The sequence below is a fragment of the Zalophus californianus genome, chromosome 7, assembly GCF_009762305.2.
Source record: "Zalophus californianus isolate mZalCal1 chromosome 7, mZalCal1.pri.v2, whole genome shotgun sequence".
In the NCBI taxonomy this organism is placed as follows: Eukaryota; Metazoa; Chordata; class Mammalia; order Carnivora; family Otariidae; genus Zalophus; species Zalophus californianus.
The window spans coordinates 119,229,069-119,246,968 of record NC_045601.1 but is presented as its reverse complement, the minus strand read 5'-3'; the positions used below and the strand labels follow the sequence as shown (position 1 = coordinate 119,246,968).

The following is a 17,900-nucleotide window of genomic DNA, read 5'->3' as shown; positions in this document are numbered from 1 at the left end:
GGCAGTGGCAGTGTCCTCACCATACCTAGCAGTTTCCTGATTGGGGCGGGGGTGTGGGGAGGGGCAGTTGAAAGGGCCGGGGAATGGGACAGTAAGCTAGGAAAAATGCGTTGCTATGGCACCCGCGGGGTGGGGGGCGGGGGCGGGGGAATGGCGTTAAGGGACTGGCCTGGCGGGAGTTAGGGGAGGAGGAGGGGTGGGGGCGATGAGGGGGGGTGGGCGGGGTGGTGGGGCGGCCCCCCTAGGGGCGGGTCCTGAGCCCCTCCTGCATAGCGAGGAAATAAAGGCTCCCTGAAGTGCTTCCTCTCCGTCCCCCAACCTCCGCCTTTCAGGGAGGGGCGGAAGTGACGTGGCACGGGGCGGGTCCGTCCACGCACAATGGGCCATGGAGTTCTCGTTCGATGTGGATGCGCTGCTCCCGGAGCGGATCACGGTGCTGGATCAGCACCTGCGACCCCCAGCCCGCCGACCCGGAACCACAACGCCGGCCCGGTGACATCTCAAACCCGCCCCAAGGCCCTTATCTCCTTGTTCTTCTCAAAAACCTGGTCCAGGCACCACGCCCCCTTCTCACCGACTAGTGACCTCTCCTTTTGTTGCTCTGGCTCGCCCTTCTGGTGACCTTTGACCCTAGACCTAGTGGAGTTGATGGGCACTTGCATCTGTGACCTTTCACTCCTTGGCCTGATTTGTTCTAACCAAAGGATGTGGTTGACCCGCCCTTCCTGCTTCCCCACAATAACCTCAGGGAGGGGGGAGTGTAATGTATTGAAAAGAGGTGTGGCAGAAGTTTGGGTTCCAGAATGGTGGGGTGGAAAATCAGATCAGAGGTCTCCAAGGTAAGGTCAGAGAGTCTTAAGTGCCGAACCTGGGTTGAGCTTGTGGCCAAGGTTCCCGGGACCCTCTAATTCAGTGAGTATCTGACTCTTTGTTTCTTTTTTTCTGTAGTGTTGATCTGCAGCAGCAAATTATGACCATTGTAGATGAACTGGGCAAGGCTTCTGCCAAGGTACTGGGGAGTCTTTAGATGGAGGGGCTCTCTGGGGCCAGTAGATAAGGGAGGCATAGGTCCTTTGAAATGGACTTGCAGAAAGTCTGTCTATCTTCCCGGCAGGCCCAGCATCTTCCTGCTCCCATCACCAGTGCATCAAGGATGCAGAGTAACCGCCATGTCATGTATGTGCTCAAAGACACTTCAGCGCGACCGTGAGTTCCAAATGCCCTTCCATCCCATACTTGATTCCTTCCTCCCCTACCCCCTCTTCCTTTTTTGACTCTCCCTTACAAATAGTTGCTACTAGCTTGTTTTATTATTTTTCCCCATCCTACAGGGCTGGAAAAGGAGCCGTTATCGGCTTCCTTAAAGTTGGATACAAGAAACTCTTTGTACTGGTGAGTGTTACTGGAAGCTGAGAGTTCACATGCCTTGGCTTCTGAGAATAGAAGTGCTGGGAGTTGGGAGGCGGCAACGATGTCTGGGTCCTAAAAGGTACTTGTTTTTCTTTACCTCGTAGGATGATCGTGAGGCTCACAACGAGGTAGAACCACTGTGCATTCTAGACTTTTACATCCATGAGTCACTTCAGCGCCATGGCCATGGGCGAGAACTCTTCCACTATATGTTGCAGGTGTCACTTATCTTTTCACCAGTCCATCCAAAATAGAGACCAAAGGCCCCTTTGCACTGAGCCCTTCCAGAGGCCCTGCCTTCCACCCTCCTGCCTGCCATGTTCCCATATCCTCCTATTCCCTTCCCAGGCTGCTGGGTTCCTGTTGGCATGCTCTCCCCCCACCTTCTCCTACCCTGAGTCTCCTGTTCCCTGCAGAAGGAGCGAGTTGAACCACACCAACTGGCCATTGACCGACCCTCACCGAAGCTGCTTAAGTTCCTGAATAAACATTACAACCTGGAGACCACAGTTCCACAGGTTAGAGGTTTCAGAGGGTAGATCCTTACTGATCCTTACTAATGCTCAGCAAAGAAGTGGCATCTTCCAAGCACTTCTTACTCCCCATTGTATAGGATTCATTTCATACAGTTAAGCTCTTCCTTTTTTTTCCCCTTTTTTTGTGGTAACATCTTTCATTCTGCAGCTATTCATTATCATCTGTTTTAATTTTTTGCTGTTCTGTATACCCAGTAATATGTTTGTGTCCCAAAAATAGCCAGCTCATTTGCACCTCCTTGTTTTTACAGAGGCCTTTACTGTTTATTAAGGCCCAGAAAAGTATATATTTTTTATCTTTCGGGAGCTTTGGCCTGATATGGAGAATGTGGTTAGTGTGTAAGTAAATACGGTATAACGTTACTAATGCTATCCATTCATTTAGCAGGTATTTATTGAGCACTTGACACTGTTCTGGACACTAGGAATACTTGACAAAACAGATAAAAGTTTCTGCCCTTGTGGAGCTTATATCCTAGTTGGTGAGACAAACATAATATTATGACTATGTAGTATGGTTGATGATACGTGCTCTAGAAAGATGAGAGCCACTAAGAAGGCTTGCGAGTACTGCCGTGGGGATGGGAGTGCATGGGGTTGTGAGTCAGATAATGGAGAGTGCAGAGAGGGCATCCCAGGCAAAAGGAATGGCTCATGCAAACTCCATGAGATAGGAATGTGCCTGAGCAAGTGAATTGGCTGGTGTGGCTACAGCCGCAGGAGTGAAGGGGAGTATGTAGATTAGATCAGGCAGCAGCGGGGGAGGAATAATATTTCCAACCTTACAGGTTATTGTAAAGGCTTTGGCTTATGCTCTGAGTGGAAAGAGGAGAGTCATAGTGGGTGTTTGAGCAGAGGGATGATATCATCATACTTTTAGCCAGACCACTTTGGCTGTTAAGGATAGAAGCAAGTAGACCAGTTAGGAGGCAACAATCCTGATGAAAAATGGTGGTGGCTCAAACCAAGATGGTAGCAGTAGAGAGGGTAAAGGGTGGTCAGATTTTAAATATTGTGAAGTTAAAGTAAATAAGATTTCCTGGTAGATTATCTGTGGAGAAAGAGAAAGAAGGAGTGAAGGATGATCCCAAACTCAGCCTGAGCCATTGGACAGATGAAGTTTATGTAACTGAGATGGTAGGTGGAGCAGCCTTGGGAAGATATAGTAGGAGTCCACTTTGATTTTGAAGAGGTTTGGAATAGAAAGGTCTCTGCATACATAGGCTATTGAAAGCAGTGAGGCAGATGAGGTCACCAAGGAGTGAGTATAGAGAAAGAAATGGTTCAAGGACTTGAGCCCTTGAGTACTCTTTTTTTTTTTTTTTTTTTTTAGATTTTATTTATTTATTTGACAGAGACACAGCAAGAGAGGGAACACAAGCAGGGGGAATGGGAGAGGGAGAAGCAGGCTTCCCGCTGAGCAGGGAGCCCAGTGTGGGGCTCGATCCCAGGACCCTGGAATCATGACCTGAGCCGAAGGCAGACGCTTAACGACTGAGCCACCCAGTACTCTTTTAAGAGGTGTCATGGATCAGGAGAACAGCACTAGTGAATTAGATGACAATTTTTAGGTAGGGTGCCCTGGAAGGCCAGTGAAGAAGGTGTTTCCAGGAGACAGAAGTGGCTTACTGAGTAAAATGCTGCTGATCAGTGAGTTCAGAAGAGGCCTGAGAGGTGACCGTTGTATTTAGTTACCTGAGATCACTGGTGATCCTAACCAGCCTTTTCTCTGCAGTGGTGGGTGGAAGTCTGAATGGATTGGGCTTTAGGAGATTGGGAAGCTAGGAGTGGAGATAACAAGAATAGGCCAGTCTTTTAAATGCTGACTTAATGGGGGCACCTGGGTGGCTCAGTTAGTGAGGTGTCTGACTCTTGATTTCAGCTCAGGTCATGATCCTCGGGGTCCTGGGATTGAGCCCAGTGTCTGTCGGGCTCCATGCTCAACGGGGAGTCGGCTTGAGGATTTCTCTCCCTCTCCCTCTGCCCCTCCCCCCACCCGCTCTGCAAGCTCATGCTCTCTCAAATAAGTAAATTTTTTTTTTTAAGATTTTATTTATTATTTGAGAGAGAGCGTGAGCACACGAGCGGGGTGAGGGGCAGAGGGAGAAGCAGGTTCCCTGCCCAGCAGGGAGCCCAATGTAGGACTTGATCCGAGAACTCCGGGATCGTTACCTGAACCGAAGGCAGATGTTTAACTGGCTGAGCCACCCAGGTTCCCCTTTCAAATAAGTAAATCTTAAAAAAAAAAAAAAAAAAAAATGCAGCTTTAAGGGGAACAAGGAAATAGACAAGAGCTAGAGGGGAAAATGGATTGAGAGAGGGTTGATTGTTTTCAGTTGGAAGAACCAACAGCATAAGAATGACTCGGTAGAGAGAAAATGTGATGATGTCAGAGAACGTGAGGAGATTTGCTGAAGCAATGTCATGGGCAGGAGGGGTTGGGATTGGGTTGACAAGTTTGCCTTGGATTCAGAGCCTGGACACTTAATCCACTGTAATATGATTTGATTGATGTGCTTACAAAGGAGGCATAAAGACGTGGTGAGTGCTACCCTTGGGGTGGGAATTGGGTAAAGGAAGGCTTGACTTAAGCTTAATCTTGAAAGGTGAATGTCATGGGGATAGTGGACAGGTGGGCAGGCTAAAGTGCATTTCATATACAGGAACCAGCATGAGCAAAAGCAGATAGGTATTCAATTATCTTCTGGGGTACTGCAGGCAGTTTGGTGTGGCAGGAGCGCTGGGCATGTCCTTGTTTCTGGAGGAGGGTGGGTGGCTGGACAGGGTCAAGGCAGGAAACAGGCAGGGTCTATTTATATTTAGAATGTCCTCCCCTAGTACATTGTTCCATTAAGAGGCAGTGGAGAGCAGTGGAAGGAGCAAAGTATTAGGCATAGCCAGGTAACCTATAAGACCAAAACATTATAGAGTATAAATAATCATGTAAACAATGATTCATGAGCTCTGTGTGCTAGCTACATGGATCATCTCAGTTGATCCTTGTACATCTCTTTGAGGTGGGTACTTTTATTGACTCCATTTGGGGTTTATACAGATTAGTGATTTGACCAAGTTCACATGGCTAGTAAGTGGCAGAGCAAGAATTTGAACCCATTGCCACTCTTTTTTTAAAAAATGTTAAACATTTTATTTATTATTTGTTTATTCCTTTTTTTTTTTTAAGATTTTATTTACTTGACAGAGAGACACAGCGAGAGAGGGAACACAAGCAGGGGGAGTGGGAGAGGGAGAAGCAGGCTTCCCGCGGAGCAGGGAGCCCGATGCAGGGCTCGATCCCAGAACCCTGGGATCATGACCTGAGCCGAAGACAGCCGCTTGACAGACTGAGCCACCCAGGCGCCCCTATTTATTTCTTTATTGCTATTTTTTAAATTTAAATTCAATTAACCCATTGCCCACTCTTGATGACTACACTGTATTATTCCTGGCTGAACTGCTACAGCTAGGGTCTGGGGCTTGAGGCCCAGTTCTGTCACTTGTCAGCTACTTGGCTTTGGGCAGGCCATGTCTCCAAGCCTTTACTCTCTTAACACAGGGACTCCAAGGATTGTTGTGAAGGCCAAATTGAATATGATAATATAATGAAATCACTCTAAGTCAGTTACTAGTTATCAAAGTGGCACCCTGTTCTCCAGCATGTCTTCCCTTGACAGTTCCACCCATTTGAACCCTACTTAAAGCTTAGTTTTTCTCAGTATTTGTATACTTAAGCCGTTTGGCCTGGTGTGTATATGTATGTATGTTTAAGCTTCTGTTTTGAAAGTTTTGGATGCCTCTTCTTCCCTGGTGTTTTGTGCGCTCTGTCTCCATTAGCCTGGGTTCTGGGAGAACTAAAAAGTAGGGTACAGACTTTTGGTTTTTGAGATAAAATGCACTCTTTTAATTATCTAAAATACACAGTTCAGTGGTTTTTAGTATATTCACAGTGTTGTCTGATTTTCCGTGCTAATTCCAAAACTTTTCCATCACACAAAGAGAAACCCAGAACTCATTAAGCAGTCACTTCCCATACCCCTTTCCCCAGCCTTTGTCGACCAGTAATCTGCTCTCTCTGGCAATTTGCTTATTCTGCACATTTTATATAAATGGAGTCCTACAATTTGTTTGGCTTTCACTTACCATAATGTTTTCAGAGGGTTCATCCATGTTGCAGCATGTATTAGTACCACATCCCTTTTTATGGGTGAATAATATTCACCCATATCATATGGATATGGGTGAATATTATTACCCATAATATTATTACATATGGATATATGATATCCATATATCATATGGATATACTACATTTTGTTTATCCATTCATCAGCTGATTCACATTTGGTTGTTTCCATGTTTTAGTGATGAATATTTGTAAGATTTTGTTTGCACGTATCTTTTCAGTTTTCTTGGGTATATACCTAAGAGTGGAATTACTGGGTCGTATGGTAATTCTTCAACTTTTGAGGAACTGACACAATGTTTTTCCACAATGACTACAACATTTTACATCCTCTACCAGCAATGTACAAGTATTCCAATTTCTCAACATCTTCACCAACATTTGTCATTTTCCTTTTTTTTTTTTTTAAGATTTTATTCATTCACTTGACAGAGAGAGAGAGCACAAGCAGGGGGAGCAGCAGGCAGAGGGAGAGGGAGAAGCAGGCTCCCCACGGAGCAGGGAGCCTGACATGGGCCAATCCCAGGACCTGGGATCACAATCCGAACCCAAGGCAGAAGCTTAATTGACTGAGCCACCCAGGCGCCCCACCTTTTTTTTAAATTATCTATGGTAGCGGGTATGCACTGGTATCTCTTTGTATCTCTTTGTAGTTTTGATTTGCATCTCCTTGTTGACTAATGATGTTCAGCATCTTTTCAAGTGCCATTTGCATATCTTCAGAGAAATGTTTATTCAAGTGCTATGCCCTTTTTTTTTTTTTTTTTTTTAAGTAGTTGCTACACCCAGCCTGGAGCCCAACACGGGGCTTGAACTCATGACCCTGAGATCAAGACCTGAGCTGAAATCAAGAGCCAGATACTTAACCAACTGAGCCACCCAGGCACCCTCCTTGTGCTTATTTTTAAAGTGTGTTCTTTGTTCTTGAGTTGTAACTGTTCTTTATGTGTTCTAGATATAGAACAGATGTATGATTTGCAAATACTTTTTCCTATTCTGTGGGTTTTTTCATTTTCTTGATCGTGTCGTTGGAAGTAGAAAAGATTTTGCTTTTGGCAAAGTCCAGTTTCTTTTTTTTTCTTTTGTTGCTTGTGCTTTGGTGTCATATTTAGGAAACGATTGCCTAATCCAAGGCATGAAGATTTTCCCATTTCTTTCTTTCTTTTTTTTTTTTTAGGGAGAGTGCATGAGCAGGGTGGGGGCGCAGAGGGAGAGAATCTTAAGCAGACTCCTAGTTGAGTGCGGAGCCTGATGCGGAGGTCAATCTCATGACCCTAAGATCATGACCTGAGCCGAAACCAAGAGTCAGCCACTCAACTGACTGAGCCACCCAAGCACCACTCCCCCATGTTTCCTTCTAAGAGTTTCATAGTTTTAGCTCTTGACAGATCTTTGGGGTGCCTGCCTGGCTCAGTCTGAAGAGCATGTGACTCTTGATCCTCCAAATTGTGAGTTTGAGCCCCACATTGGATGCAGAGATTACTTAAGTAAATAAACTTAAAAAATTTTTTTAAACCCAAAACATTTAGGGTTTTTGACCCAGTTAAAATTATTTTTGTCTGATGTGAGGTAGAGGTCCACATTCATGATCTTGCATGTGAATATTCAGTTGTCCAAGCACCATTTGTTAAAGAAGCTGTTTTCCCCCCATTGAATCGTATTGGCCCTCCGTTGAAAATTAACCATAGACATTTGGGTTTATTTCTGGACTCTATTCATGCCATTGGTCTGTATGTCTAGCTTCAGGCCTCTTCCATACCATTTTGATTGCGATACCTTGTAAGTTTTGAAATCAGGAAGTGTGAATGCTCCCAAGATTGTTTTGGCTATTTGAGGTCCTTTATAATTCCATATCAACTTTTAGAATCAGCTTATCAGGGTCTGAGTTTTTGACTGAGTTTGTCAACAAGGACAGGAAGGCTGGCTTCTGTTCCTCCCGCTGTGGTTTTTATGGGACCAGGTTCTGTCCCCATGTAGTGGTGAATGGCTGAATGAACAACATATATTTCACTTGTTTCATCTCATAGGTCAACAACTTTGTGATCTTCGAAGGCTTCTTTGCCCATCAGCATCGTAAGTTTTGTCACCTTGTGTGTGTTGGCCAAGTAGTTGGGGTGAGGGGAAGGAAAGAGGTGGATTCTTGATCCCACTGGCCCCCTCACTGAGGGGCACCGCCGCTTCCTTCCTCACAGGGCCCCCTGCTCCCTCCCTGAGGGCATCTCGACACTCTCGGGCTGCCACGGTTGATCCTACACCCGCTGGTAAAGCTGCAGTGAATGGGCGAAACTGTAGGCCATGGTGGCTAGTTCTTCTGGAGGCCACAGGGGGCACAGTGCAATTGTGGTCAATTTGGGAGAATTCTCAAGCAGCCCAAGTCTCCAGCAGTTGTTACCCATCTGCTTTTGCCCTCATGAGCTTAGTACATCTTACGCTTGTCAGAACGTTTAACTAAGTGAGCTCACTGGGACCTGTTTGGTGATTGATATTGGTGCGGTCTCTTGTCGCTTCAGGCCCATCGAAATAGGCCAGGGTCACCTTCCTTTGCAGACCCCTCAGGTTTCTGTCAGTCAAGGGACAGACAAGTGCGGTCAGCCCTTCCATTTCCAGTCATAGAATAGTGACATGAATGGTCCAAAGTTTAAATATGAGTTCTAGAAAATAACGCTCAGATTTTATATTTCCCACCAAATAATGAAATCAATCTGGAGAAACCAAATCTAGGAGGTACTGAAATGCTGCCCGAGCTCCCCATTCCACCCTCAAACACACATATTCCCTGCCAGTCTGAGCCCCACTCCTTCCTCACTGCCTCCCACAGCTTGCATGGAAGTGCCCTCTTGCTGAGCTAGCTGGCTTTGTGGCTAGCTCTCCCCTCCTCCGTGGCCAGGAACGGGAGTAACCACTACCCAGAGAACAATCTGTTACCATTTACTAGCTTTGACCAGTGTCAGGCACTGGGAAGCAATTCATATCCATGACTCGCTTTGCTTGCCACGGCCTCACCCATCCAGCTCCTGCGGACTACAGGCTGTGAGAGGGAGTGAGGGCCACCTAGGGCGGTGAGGGCCCAAGCCCACAGGGGAGGGGACCATGGATAAAGCTTAAGTGGATTTGCTGAGAAATCTCTCCTTTGCCACACACAGTAGAGAACCTCTTGAGAGGGAAAGGGAGGGAGCAAATAGAAGAGCGAGGGCATGGGAAGCAGAGCTTTGGGTAGTATGTTAGCCTCCCATTTACTCTGCTAACTCCAAATGTCTTTGTTTTCTCCTCATACTTTGTTTTTCCTAATAAAGCTTCAATCTTGCTCTAGAAGGAGAGGTTCTGCCCTACCCTAACCTCCCCTGATCTCTCCAAAGCAATTCCTAATTAACCAAGGACTTTGTCCATCTCATCTAGAGGGCCTGGCTGGGACCATTCCACTGCCCCAGAATACCAGGGGGGCCTGACAGCACCCACTGACAGTAAGAGCTTGCCTCCCTTAGCCGCCTTTCTCCTGCATCTCCCAGGCCTGAGTCTCCCCCTAGAACTTTTCCCCCAACTCTGCATTTGGCCTGCTCCTTCTGGCTCCCCTCAAAAGTGCTCCAGCATTTCCCCTGAATTCCCTCTTGGTGTGAAGGCATTGCCACAGGGCTTCTTCTGCGATGGAGCTGAACTGAACTCTCTCCTTCCCCAGGAGGAACTGTGGTGTCAGGGAGCAGAGGTTTGGGGTCAAGGGGGTAGTAGCTGGGAGGAGGGGTGCAAAGTATATCTTCTAATGCTTACCTTGTCTGTGTCCTGTCCACTGTCAGCTCCAGCAAGAAAGCTGCCACCCAAGAGAGCAGAGGGAGACATTAAGCCATATTCCTCTAGTGACCGAGAATGTAAGAATGGGGTAGGGTGGCTGGGCCTTGGGGGCATTAACCCAGGACAAGGAGTAGTTCTCTCTAAAGGCGCTGATTTCTCTTTTTTTCTACCCAAATCTTTCCTGTCATCACTCTCTTCTCCTTTTTCTTCTTTCTCCATCTTGCTGTGTATTTTCCCTCTTGCCAGTTCTGAAGGTAGCTGTGGAACCTCCGTGGCCCCTAAACAGGGCCCCTCGCCGTGCTACGCCTCCAGCCCATCCACCCCCCCGCTCCAGCAGCCTGGGAAACTCACCAGAACGGGGTCCCCTCCGCCCCTTTGTGCCAGAGCAGGAGTTGCTGCGTTCCCTGCGCCTCTGCCCCCCACACCCTACCGCCCGCCTTCTGCTTGCTACCGACCCTGGGGGCAGCCCAGCCCAACGTCGGCGCACCAGGTAATAGGAGTTGGAGGGTTAGGGAGCCTCAGAACTGTCAAAGAGGGTGTTAGCAATGGCAAAGGGCAGTTTGAATCTGCCAGAGATGAGCAGCAATAGGACAGGGGGATTGGAGAGTCCTGACACCTTTTGAGAAGAATATATTGGACCAGATTTGTGGGAGCAGTCTAGAAAGCAGTTACGTGAAGGAGTAGAATAGTACTTTATATGGCGTCTAGGGACTCTCGTTTTTAAAGTGAGAGGTGGGAGAAAGATTGGAATAACAGATCCATTGGGTTGGGGTGAACTGAGTCTCTCATATTGGGGAAATCTTGGTTTAATGCCTACTGGGAAGATGCAATGTTTCTGACAGTTTGGGGAGCCACTGGCCTCATGTTAGTGCTTTGTACAGCAGGAACCCATCCCAGCAAATGGAGTGGGTATCTCCTTGATTTCTCTCCCTAGCTTTCTCTTCACCTCTGACTTCTCTTTCTGTTTTTCTCTCTCCCCCATTTTCCCTTTCCCTTTCTCCTGTCCATAACACCCTTCCACAGCTCCCTTCCCCGTTCTGATGAGAGTCGATACTGACAGATAATTACCCCCCCCCCCCGCTTCCTTCCCTGGGAGACCTGGGGTAGGCAGAGCCCCTTCTCCCTGAGAACCCCAGGTCCACTTTTCCATTGTAGTCCCCAGGTTCCAGCGGAACCTGACAGAGCTCGTAGGATTCCCTCTTCCTCTTTCTTGGGCAAAGGTGTTGTCAGGGTCCCAGATGGCCTAATACTTTGTAGCTTTTCTTACTGTAGAAAGCACGCCTTCTTTCCTAAGTGGGCTCTGAACACTCCCACAAGATAGCCTGATTCGCTGCCAGATCCCTTGGTTGGGGGGCTCATACTCATTATCCAGAGAAGCACACTCTTGCTTGCTATTAGAATCTAGAACAGCTTAGGAAGGTCCAAGGGCCTCCTATGCCAGGGAAACCTTTTAAGGAGTCTTGTCCATGGAGTAAATCCCATAGTCCTTCTACAGTGTTACTGGTGGCTCAAATACTGTTTTGTGCTGCCTACCACACTTATTTTCTCAGCCTGCTGAAGCCAGCCAACGAGCTTTGCTTCAGAGCAGTTCAATGATAAAGGACAAGGTCCCCAAAGGGATCGACTCAACATTGCCAAACTTTTAATCTCCCCATGTTTTGTGTATGTGTCCAGGAACCCCTAAGCCGATGTCTGCTTTGAGGCTCTCAAGATTCCCCACACTTCTAAAGATACCACCACTTCCCCCAGATCCAGATTCTGTGAGGGAGTTTGTTTCTTGGCAGTAGATCCCACTGAGCATCCTGGGATCACTCTTAGCCATGTTTCAGAAGACAAGCCCTGAGTCTCAAGTATCCGTTAGCTTCTGGGATCCCCTCTCGCATACACCCTGCCCCAGTAGCTAGGTGATGATATATTCCAGTCTAGTGAGATTGTTTCGAGGTGATAGGGGAACTCTTCCTCTGGCCTTCCTCCATAGCAAGAACCTTCCCTGCTCCATACCCAGGGTATGGACCATCTTCCCCCCCTACTCTGAATGTGTGGTAGATCAGGTACCCCCACTGTGTTCCCCCATCCCAGTACTTGGGAGCAGGATCTCCCTCTCTCCCAACTCCTTTTCCTTCTCCTTTTCAGTGTTGTCTGAATAAAGTGTGCATTCTTTTGTGTTTTTTAAATGGACATTTTCAATGAAAAAAAAAATCAAAAAACCCCAAACTTTAGGTCTCAGCCTCGTTTGTGTGTCACCTGATTTTTTTCCTTGGGATCCCTGGTCCTCTGATCTTCCTTACCTTTGTGATCTGCTGGATCTTCTGCGGATTCTGTCTCCTGTCAGTCACTGGATCCCTCTGTATAGGCTTCTAGATCTACTCCCCCATTCCCTCCAGAAACTCCAGCTCTTCCCAGTGACTTCTACCCTTTAGCGTAGGCCAGCCATTGCTGAAATGTCAAGATTTACCCACATCTCTGGGATCCACTCATTGCCTCCTGACTATTCCCTGGATTCCTCTTCCCATTGATTTCTTGCCCGCTCCCCCCACCCTTGGACCTCTCTCAAGACAATTCCTTTTCCTCCTGAATTCAGCCTTGTCACTCCCTATTTCCCTCTGGTCTGATGTATCCTATAATTAAAGTAACCATGTTTTCTAAACCAAACACCAGGGCACCTGCTCCAACAAATTTTTTTGCCTGAGTCTGGTTTTCTGACATAGCTTGGATCACCTTTAGCCTTACTTTTAACACATTAGACCTTAACAGCAACAAACCAGAACTGCTCCAGAAAATCTTGGGGTATTAAAATGAGCTCCCTTCCCTTTTCTGAGGCACAGCTTAGTTTAAAACCCCATAGGAATGGTAATTACCCTTCTCTGTTTCCTGTACTATTCCTTTCATTCCTCTCCTCTGATTCCTCCATACCCACTCATCTTTCTTCCTATAGCCTCTTCCCCATCATCTCCCATTTCTTCTACAGGGGGGCTCCCCCGGGGCTGGTAGCCCAAAGCTGCTGCTACAGCCGCCATGGGGGGCTGAATTCCCCCTCCCCCAATACAGGTAAGTATTCATCCCTCCTTACCCTCAAATCGGGTAGGCCATATTCTCTACCTACTCCAGCCTTCCCATGCATGTGCCTGGTGTTTCCATAGGCAACCAAGAATGGAAGCAGGGGGAGCAGGAAACAGAGAATAGGTGAGGTCTGAGCCCCTCCTCCACCAGCCTCCCACCACCTCTGACTCCTTTTCCTAACATCACTCTCAGCTCCTTTCTCCTCTGAACTTCAGCTCCTCCCACAAACTGTTCTGCCTAACATCCTAATATCCTGAAACCCTCTTTCCCCATAGGCTCAACTCGTGCTTACCTTTGGTACTGAGGGGTTTCAAATTTGGACGTAGCACTAATGGTTTCAGCCTCATACGCCATCATATGTCCTACTCTACATCAGGGCCAGACAGACCTTCAAGAGCCTCTGCTCTTAATTGCCACTTTAATATCCCTATAACCCACTCTCCATCTCCCTCCCACCTACCAGGTCTGCCGGCGAGGAGCAGGTCTTGTCACAGGCTGGCTCTGGGGAGGAACACATGCACACGGTTCCCCCACAGGCCCAGGCCTGGACAATGGGTGGGGACATATTCAACGCCAGGTTCATTCGAAACTTGCAGGACCGTCGCAGCACCAGGCCTTGGTGACCGCAACCCACCCCCCCCTCACATCTTCGAAGTCCGTATTCTCACTACAGGAGGTAGCCAAAGCCCGCCCTCATAATGGATGTATTCATGCATTCATTCATTAATTCAACAGGCTTTAACAATGCCAAGTCACTTGTATTTTATTTTTAACCTGAGTAATAAAAGTATTTATTTTTATCACGAGAGCTACCGGAAGTTGATTGTCATTATTTCGACCCCACCCCTCGCTCTTCGCTGTACCTGGTTCGGGCCCATCTTCTCCCAGGTTTTTGCGCAAGCGCCGCGGGTGACGCGGCCCCCGCTCGCCAGGACCTAATTTACTGCGCAAGCGCTCTGAGACGGCCTCGCGAGCCGGCAAGCGCAGGCGCACTCACTGCAGACAAGTGCCTCACCGCCTCCCTGGAACCCGCTGCAGTGCGCAAGCGCGCAACATCTCTGTTTCCCTCCCTTCAGCCCCTTCACCCCCACCCCCCCCTTTCCCCTTCAAGAAGCCGGCTCCGGGGCGCGCTCTCCCCTGTGAGGAGGCCGGAGGCCGGACACTGGAGGCGCTGTCTCCGCTCCCGTTAGATCATGTACCAGCCCAGTCGAGGGGCGGCCCGGCGTCTCGGCCCCTGCCTCCGCACATACCAGGCTCGCCCCCAGGTGAGAGCAGAGGGGAAACGGGAAGGGAGGAGAGGGGGCGGGGAGAGACCCTCCTCAGAGCCGGCGTGCGGGGCGGAGCGCGCGCCCCTAGGCGCAAGCGCAGTGGCGTCCTACCGCCCCTTCTCACCTATGCAGGGCGGTGCGTGGAGGGGCGAGGGGTCGCGGGGACTTCAGGACTGCGCAGCGCGGCGTGGAGTGCACGGGGTGTTCTCCCGGGTCTAGGGCGTGCAGGCGGGGTTGAAGCAGGGACGGCGGGGCGCGGCCGCATTTCGCCGGCGTTTCCGCGGTTACCTGTGCCTGGAGGTGATTTGAAGGACAGGGGGCGGAGAGGTTCGCAGCCTGGCCGCGGAGCCGCCCCGGCATTCCGAGGTCCCGACCCAGACAGACCTGCGGGCCGCCCTCTGCAGCCGGCGCATCTTATACCGGCATAGCGGTCTGGGCAGGAAGGCCGGCCTGGTTGGATCCGGTTCGGGCCCCTGAGCCGGGCCGGGCAAAATGGCCACGCCCCCGGCGGAGACGGCTCTTCGGGGACCGAGGTACCCGCAGGGCCGGCCAGCCTTCCCGGAAGTGAGACCCCCCCCGGCCCCCCAGGGGCTCCCTGAGAGCGGAGGGACGCGGGCTAGGCCTGACTTTGGGTGACCTCCCGCCCGTCGCACTTTCAACGTCGGTAAACCAGAGGAATGAAGCCCAACCTTTCACGGCCTCCTGGGCTTGTTTGTGTCATTAGAGGAGCCCGAAATGATAGTCGCTTACATTTGCATACAACTTACGGATGGCGAAGTTTTATTTACATTTATTATGTCATATGGTTCTCAAAACAATTCAGTGTGGCTTCATCGTGCTCGTTTATAAGAGGGCATTTATAAGAGACAGGCATAGGGAATGAGAGTGCCTAAGGTGTCAGAATGTAATCAGAGCTAGGAGAAATGTCTTCTTCTTACAGTTGGATGTTTTTTTCTATCACACACTTAGTGGTGGAGTTTTGTTGAGGGCTACATCATTTTATCCACAGTACACTAAAATCTGTTGCTCCGTTCCTTTGTTCATTTTTCAAAATATCAGGATTCTTTCTGTAAGAGAGGTGTAACTGCCCGCAAACAGTGTTGGGATCTTAAACAAATGTAAAGGTATTTACTAACGTTTCTGGGGAAGTACTTGTACCTGCTTCCTCCTGTTTTCAGTAGAGATGGAGATGAATTCATCCCAAATTCCTCCTCCCAGGAGGAGCAGGTGGGATAGGAAGCATATTAATGAAGAGTTTAGAGGAGGGGGCATCAGGCAGCTAGATTCTTACATTTTTCCCTTTTATTCTTCCTCCTTAGGACCAGCTTTCTCCACGGGCTCTACCATTCCCACCCCTTTGGCCCCCCTCCACAACAACCACTTCTCCATCTTCTCTTCTCGGGTCTCCCCCACCCCCTCCCATCTGGCTGCTGCCTCGAGCTCCCCCACTACCTCTCCCTCAGATCCAGGCCCTCAGCTCACCATGGGTGGTTCTTCCTCCAGGAAAGGGGGAGGAGGGCCCAGGACCTGAGCTGCATAGTGGCTGCCTGGATGGGCTTAGGAGCCTATTTGAGGGACCTCCCTGCCCCTGTCCTGGGGCTTTGATACCTTTCCAAGCCCCTGGGACCTGTCGCCCTTCCCCTGCCACTCCACCAGGAGATCCGAGTATGGAGGAACACCTGGCTGTCATGTATGAGAGACTGAGACGAGAGGTAAGTCAGCTTGAAAGTGGCTTTCATCTGCAGTGAGAAGGGATGTAGGTAATACTTGGAAGTAGAGGGTTAGTCAACTGGATTTTCTTGGAATTAACAAGGCAGGAAAAGATGTTCTTCAGTTTGGATTTAAGGGAAGTTAAACATGCGATGACGTGACTTTTTACTCAGAGGGGAGTAAGGAGGCATCAGAAAGAGAAAACTGACAAGTAGGATCATCTTTTCTTTCCTCCTGGGCTGATGCCTTCTTCTTCCACCTAGCTTCCCAATCTCTTCCTTCACTCCCACGACTATACTCTCTACTCATCGGATGTGGAATTCATCAATGAGATCCTGAACATCCGTACCAAGTGAGAATCCAGGCACGGGTAGGGCCTTGGGGAGGAAAAGCACCACGTGCTTTCTACTTGATCTTTTTCATTTACCAGAGAAGGTCGTGCCACTTCTCGCAACTGTTTCCCGTTCCCCAGACAGAGGCCAGTTTGGTTTTCTAATTATGCCATCGTGAGCGATCTTTCCCGTCCCTTCTTCGCAGGGGCCGGACATGGTACATTCTGTCGCTGACCCTGTGCCGCTTCCTGGCCTGGAACTATTTTGCACAGCTTCGGTTGGAGGTTCTACAGCTGACCCGCCACCCAGAGAATTGGACCCTGCAAGCCCGCTGGCGGCTTGTGGGGCTGCCCGTCCACATGCTCTTTCTGCGTTTCTACAAGCGTGACAAGGAAGAGCTTTATCGGTAAGAGAAGGGAGAAAAGATCCGGTTTCCTAATCCTACCTTCAGGACTCTGGGCTAGTCTTCCAGACAATCCTTGATCTACCCTGACTTGACTGCAGGCTCCTTGAGGGCAGGGATTTTCTCTATTTTAATATAACAGAAATCGGGGACTTTGAGGGTGTTAGGAAACCTCTAGACTCAGTTTCTTTTTGTACATTATGTGGCACATGGTAGTCATTCAAGTGTTTAGTGAACAGATGAAAATTCCTGGCTACTAAGTTGAGCCTCGCAACCTTAGGTAGAGTATTTGGTAAATTTCTGGCATAGAATAGAATCCCAGGAAATTGTTAGGCTCAGCCCAGACCAGTGATTCTCAAACTTTGCTGCATGGTGGAATCATCTAAGGATCTTTAAAAAATATTGGTGCCAGACGTTCTGATTTAAGTGGGACAGGGTACAACCTGGGCATCAGGAGTTTTTGGAGTTCTCCAGGTGATCTGATATGCAGCAAAATTTAGGAACTACTGGCTTAAACAAATGCTTGAATTAAACTTTGGGACCAGTCACCTCCCTCAGTAAGCTTCTCTTTTTCCCTTCACCAGGACCTATGATGCCTATTCCACCTTCTACCTGAATTCCAGCGGCCTCATTTGTCGCCATCGCCTAGACAGAGTGAGTCCTTAGGCTGGGTGGGGATGGGGTGAAGGTGTAGAACATCCCACCAGCTGGCATTAACCTCTGTCCCTGCAGCTGATGCCTTCACACTCGGCCCCAACGCCTGTGAAGAAGCTGCTAGTGGGAGCCTTGGTGGCTCTGGGACTGTCAGAGCCAGAACCCAACTTACACTTGTGTTCCAAGACCTGATCCGGGAACTGGGGTGGAGGCAGCACTGAAGACTTTGCTATATACGCACAAGAGGAAGAGGTGGAGGTGGAGACCTGGAATCTCAGGAGCCAGCTTCCTCCCCTCTTTATTCTTTTTTTTTTGCCATCTCATGCTGTGTAAAGCTGCTGTGTAATTTAACTTGTAAATAATAAAGTCCAAGTGAATATATGAGAATTTCCATGTCACCTTCTCTGCATCTCAAAAGTTCCCACAAGCTTGGGGCACCTGGCTGGCTCAGTCGGTAGAGCAAACGACTCTTGATCTTGGGGTCGTGAGTTCAAGCCCCATGCTGGGCACGGAGCCTACTTAAAATAATAATTCTTTCGCTCCATTTCTCTTTCTCAAATA

General features: G+C 48.9%; 2 protein-coding genes across 11 annotated transcripts; both read left to right on the top strand.

Annotated features, from left to right (window-relative positions):
• Positions 1–340: 340 nt before the first annotated feature.
• On the top strand, positions 341–13,780 carry ATAT1 (alpha tubulin acetyltransferase 1). Of its 10 annotated transcripts, none has more exons than XM_027601036.2 (13): positions 341–492; positions 949–1,009; positions 1,115–1,206; positions 1,332–1,392; positions 1,515–1,628; positions 1,827–1,928; positions 8,157–8,202; positions 8,322–8,390; positions 9,918–9,989; positions 10,159–10,402; positions 12,881–12,960; positions 13,053–13,095; positions 13,436–13,780. In XM_027601036.2, exons 1-13 carry the CDS (start codon positions 386–388, stop codon positions 13,593–13,595), a joined length of 1,251 nt encoding a protein of 416 aa, XP_027456837.2. In that variant the 5' UTR covers positions 341–385; the 3' UTR covers positions 13,596–13,780. The 10 variants fall into 10 exon arrangements, with proteins under 10 accessions (XP_027456837.2, XP_027456842.1, XP_027456844.1 ...); XM_027601034.2 differs by lacking the exon at positions 341–492 and adding an exon at positions 537–839; XM_027601035.2 differs by lacking the exons at positions 341–492; positions 8,322–8,390 and adding an exon at positions 537–839.
• A 124-nt stretch (positions 13,781–13,904) lies between these two features.
• C7H6orf136 (chromosome 7 C6orf136 homolog) lies at positions 13,905–17,886 on the top strand. Its single transcript, XM_027601045.1, has 6 exons — positions 13,905–14,237; positions 15,560–15,952; positions 16,214–16,302; positions 16,488–16,688; positions 17,270–17,339; positions 17,418–17,886. The coding sequence occupies exons 1-6, from the start codon at positions 14,166–14,168 to the stop codon at positions 17,529–17,531; spliced, it is 939 nt and encodes a 312-aa protein (XP_027456846.1). The 5' UTR covers positions 13,905–14,165; the 3' UTR covers positions 17,532–17,886.
• The last annotated feature ends 14 nt before the right edge of the window (positions 17,887–17,900 follow it).

Coding starts and splice junctions, on each gene's coding strand:
- ATAT1 (XM_027601034.2), top strand. CDS start 649: ATGGGCACTTGCATCTGTGACCTTTCACTCCTTGGCCTGATTTGTTCT. Junction 1,929..8,156: donor TGGAGACCACAGTTCCACAG/GTTAGAGGTTTC, acceptor TTCATCTCATAG/GTCAACAACTTTGTGATCTT. Junction 9,990..10,158: donor TTCCTCTAGTGACCGAGAAT/GTAAGAATGGGG, acceptor CCCTCTTGCCAG/TTCTGAAGGTAGCTGTGGAA.
- C7H6orf136 (XM_027601045.1), top strand. CDS start 14,166: ATGTACCAGCCCAGTCGAGGGGCGGCCCGGCGTCTCGGCCCCTGCCTC. Junction 14,238..15,559: donor CATACCAGGCTCGCCCCCAG/GTGAGAGCAGAG, acceptor CTTCCTCCTTAG/GACCAGCTTTCTCCACGGGC. Junction 16,689..17,269: donor GACAAGGAAGAGCTTTATCG/GTAAGAGAAGGG, acceptor TCCCTTCACCAG/GACCTATGATGCCTATTCCA.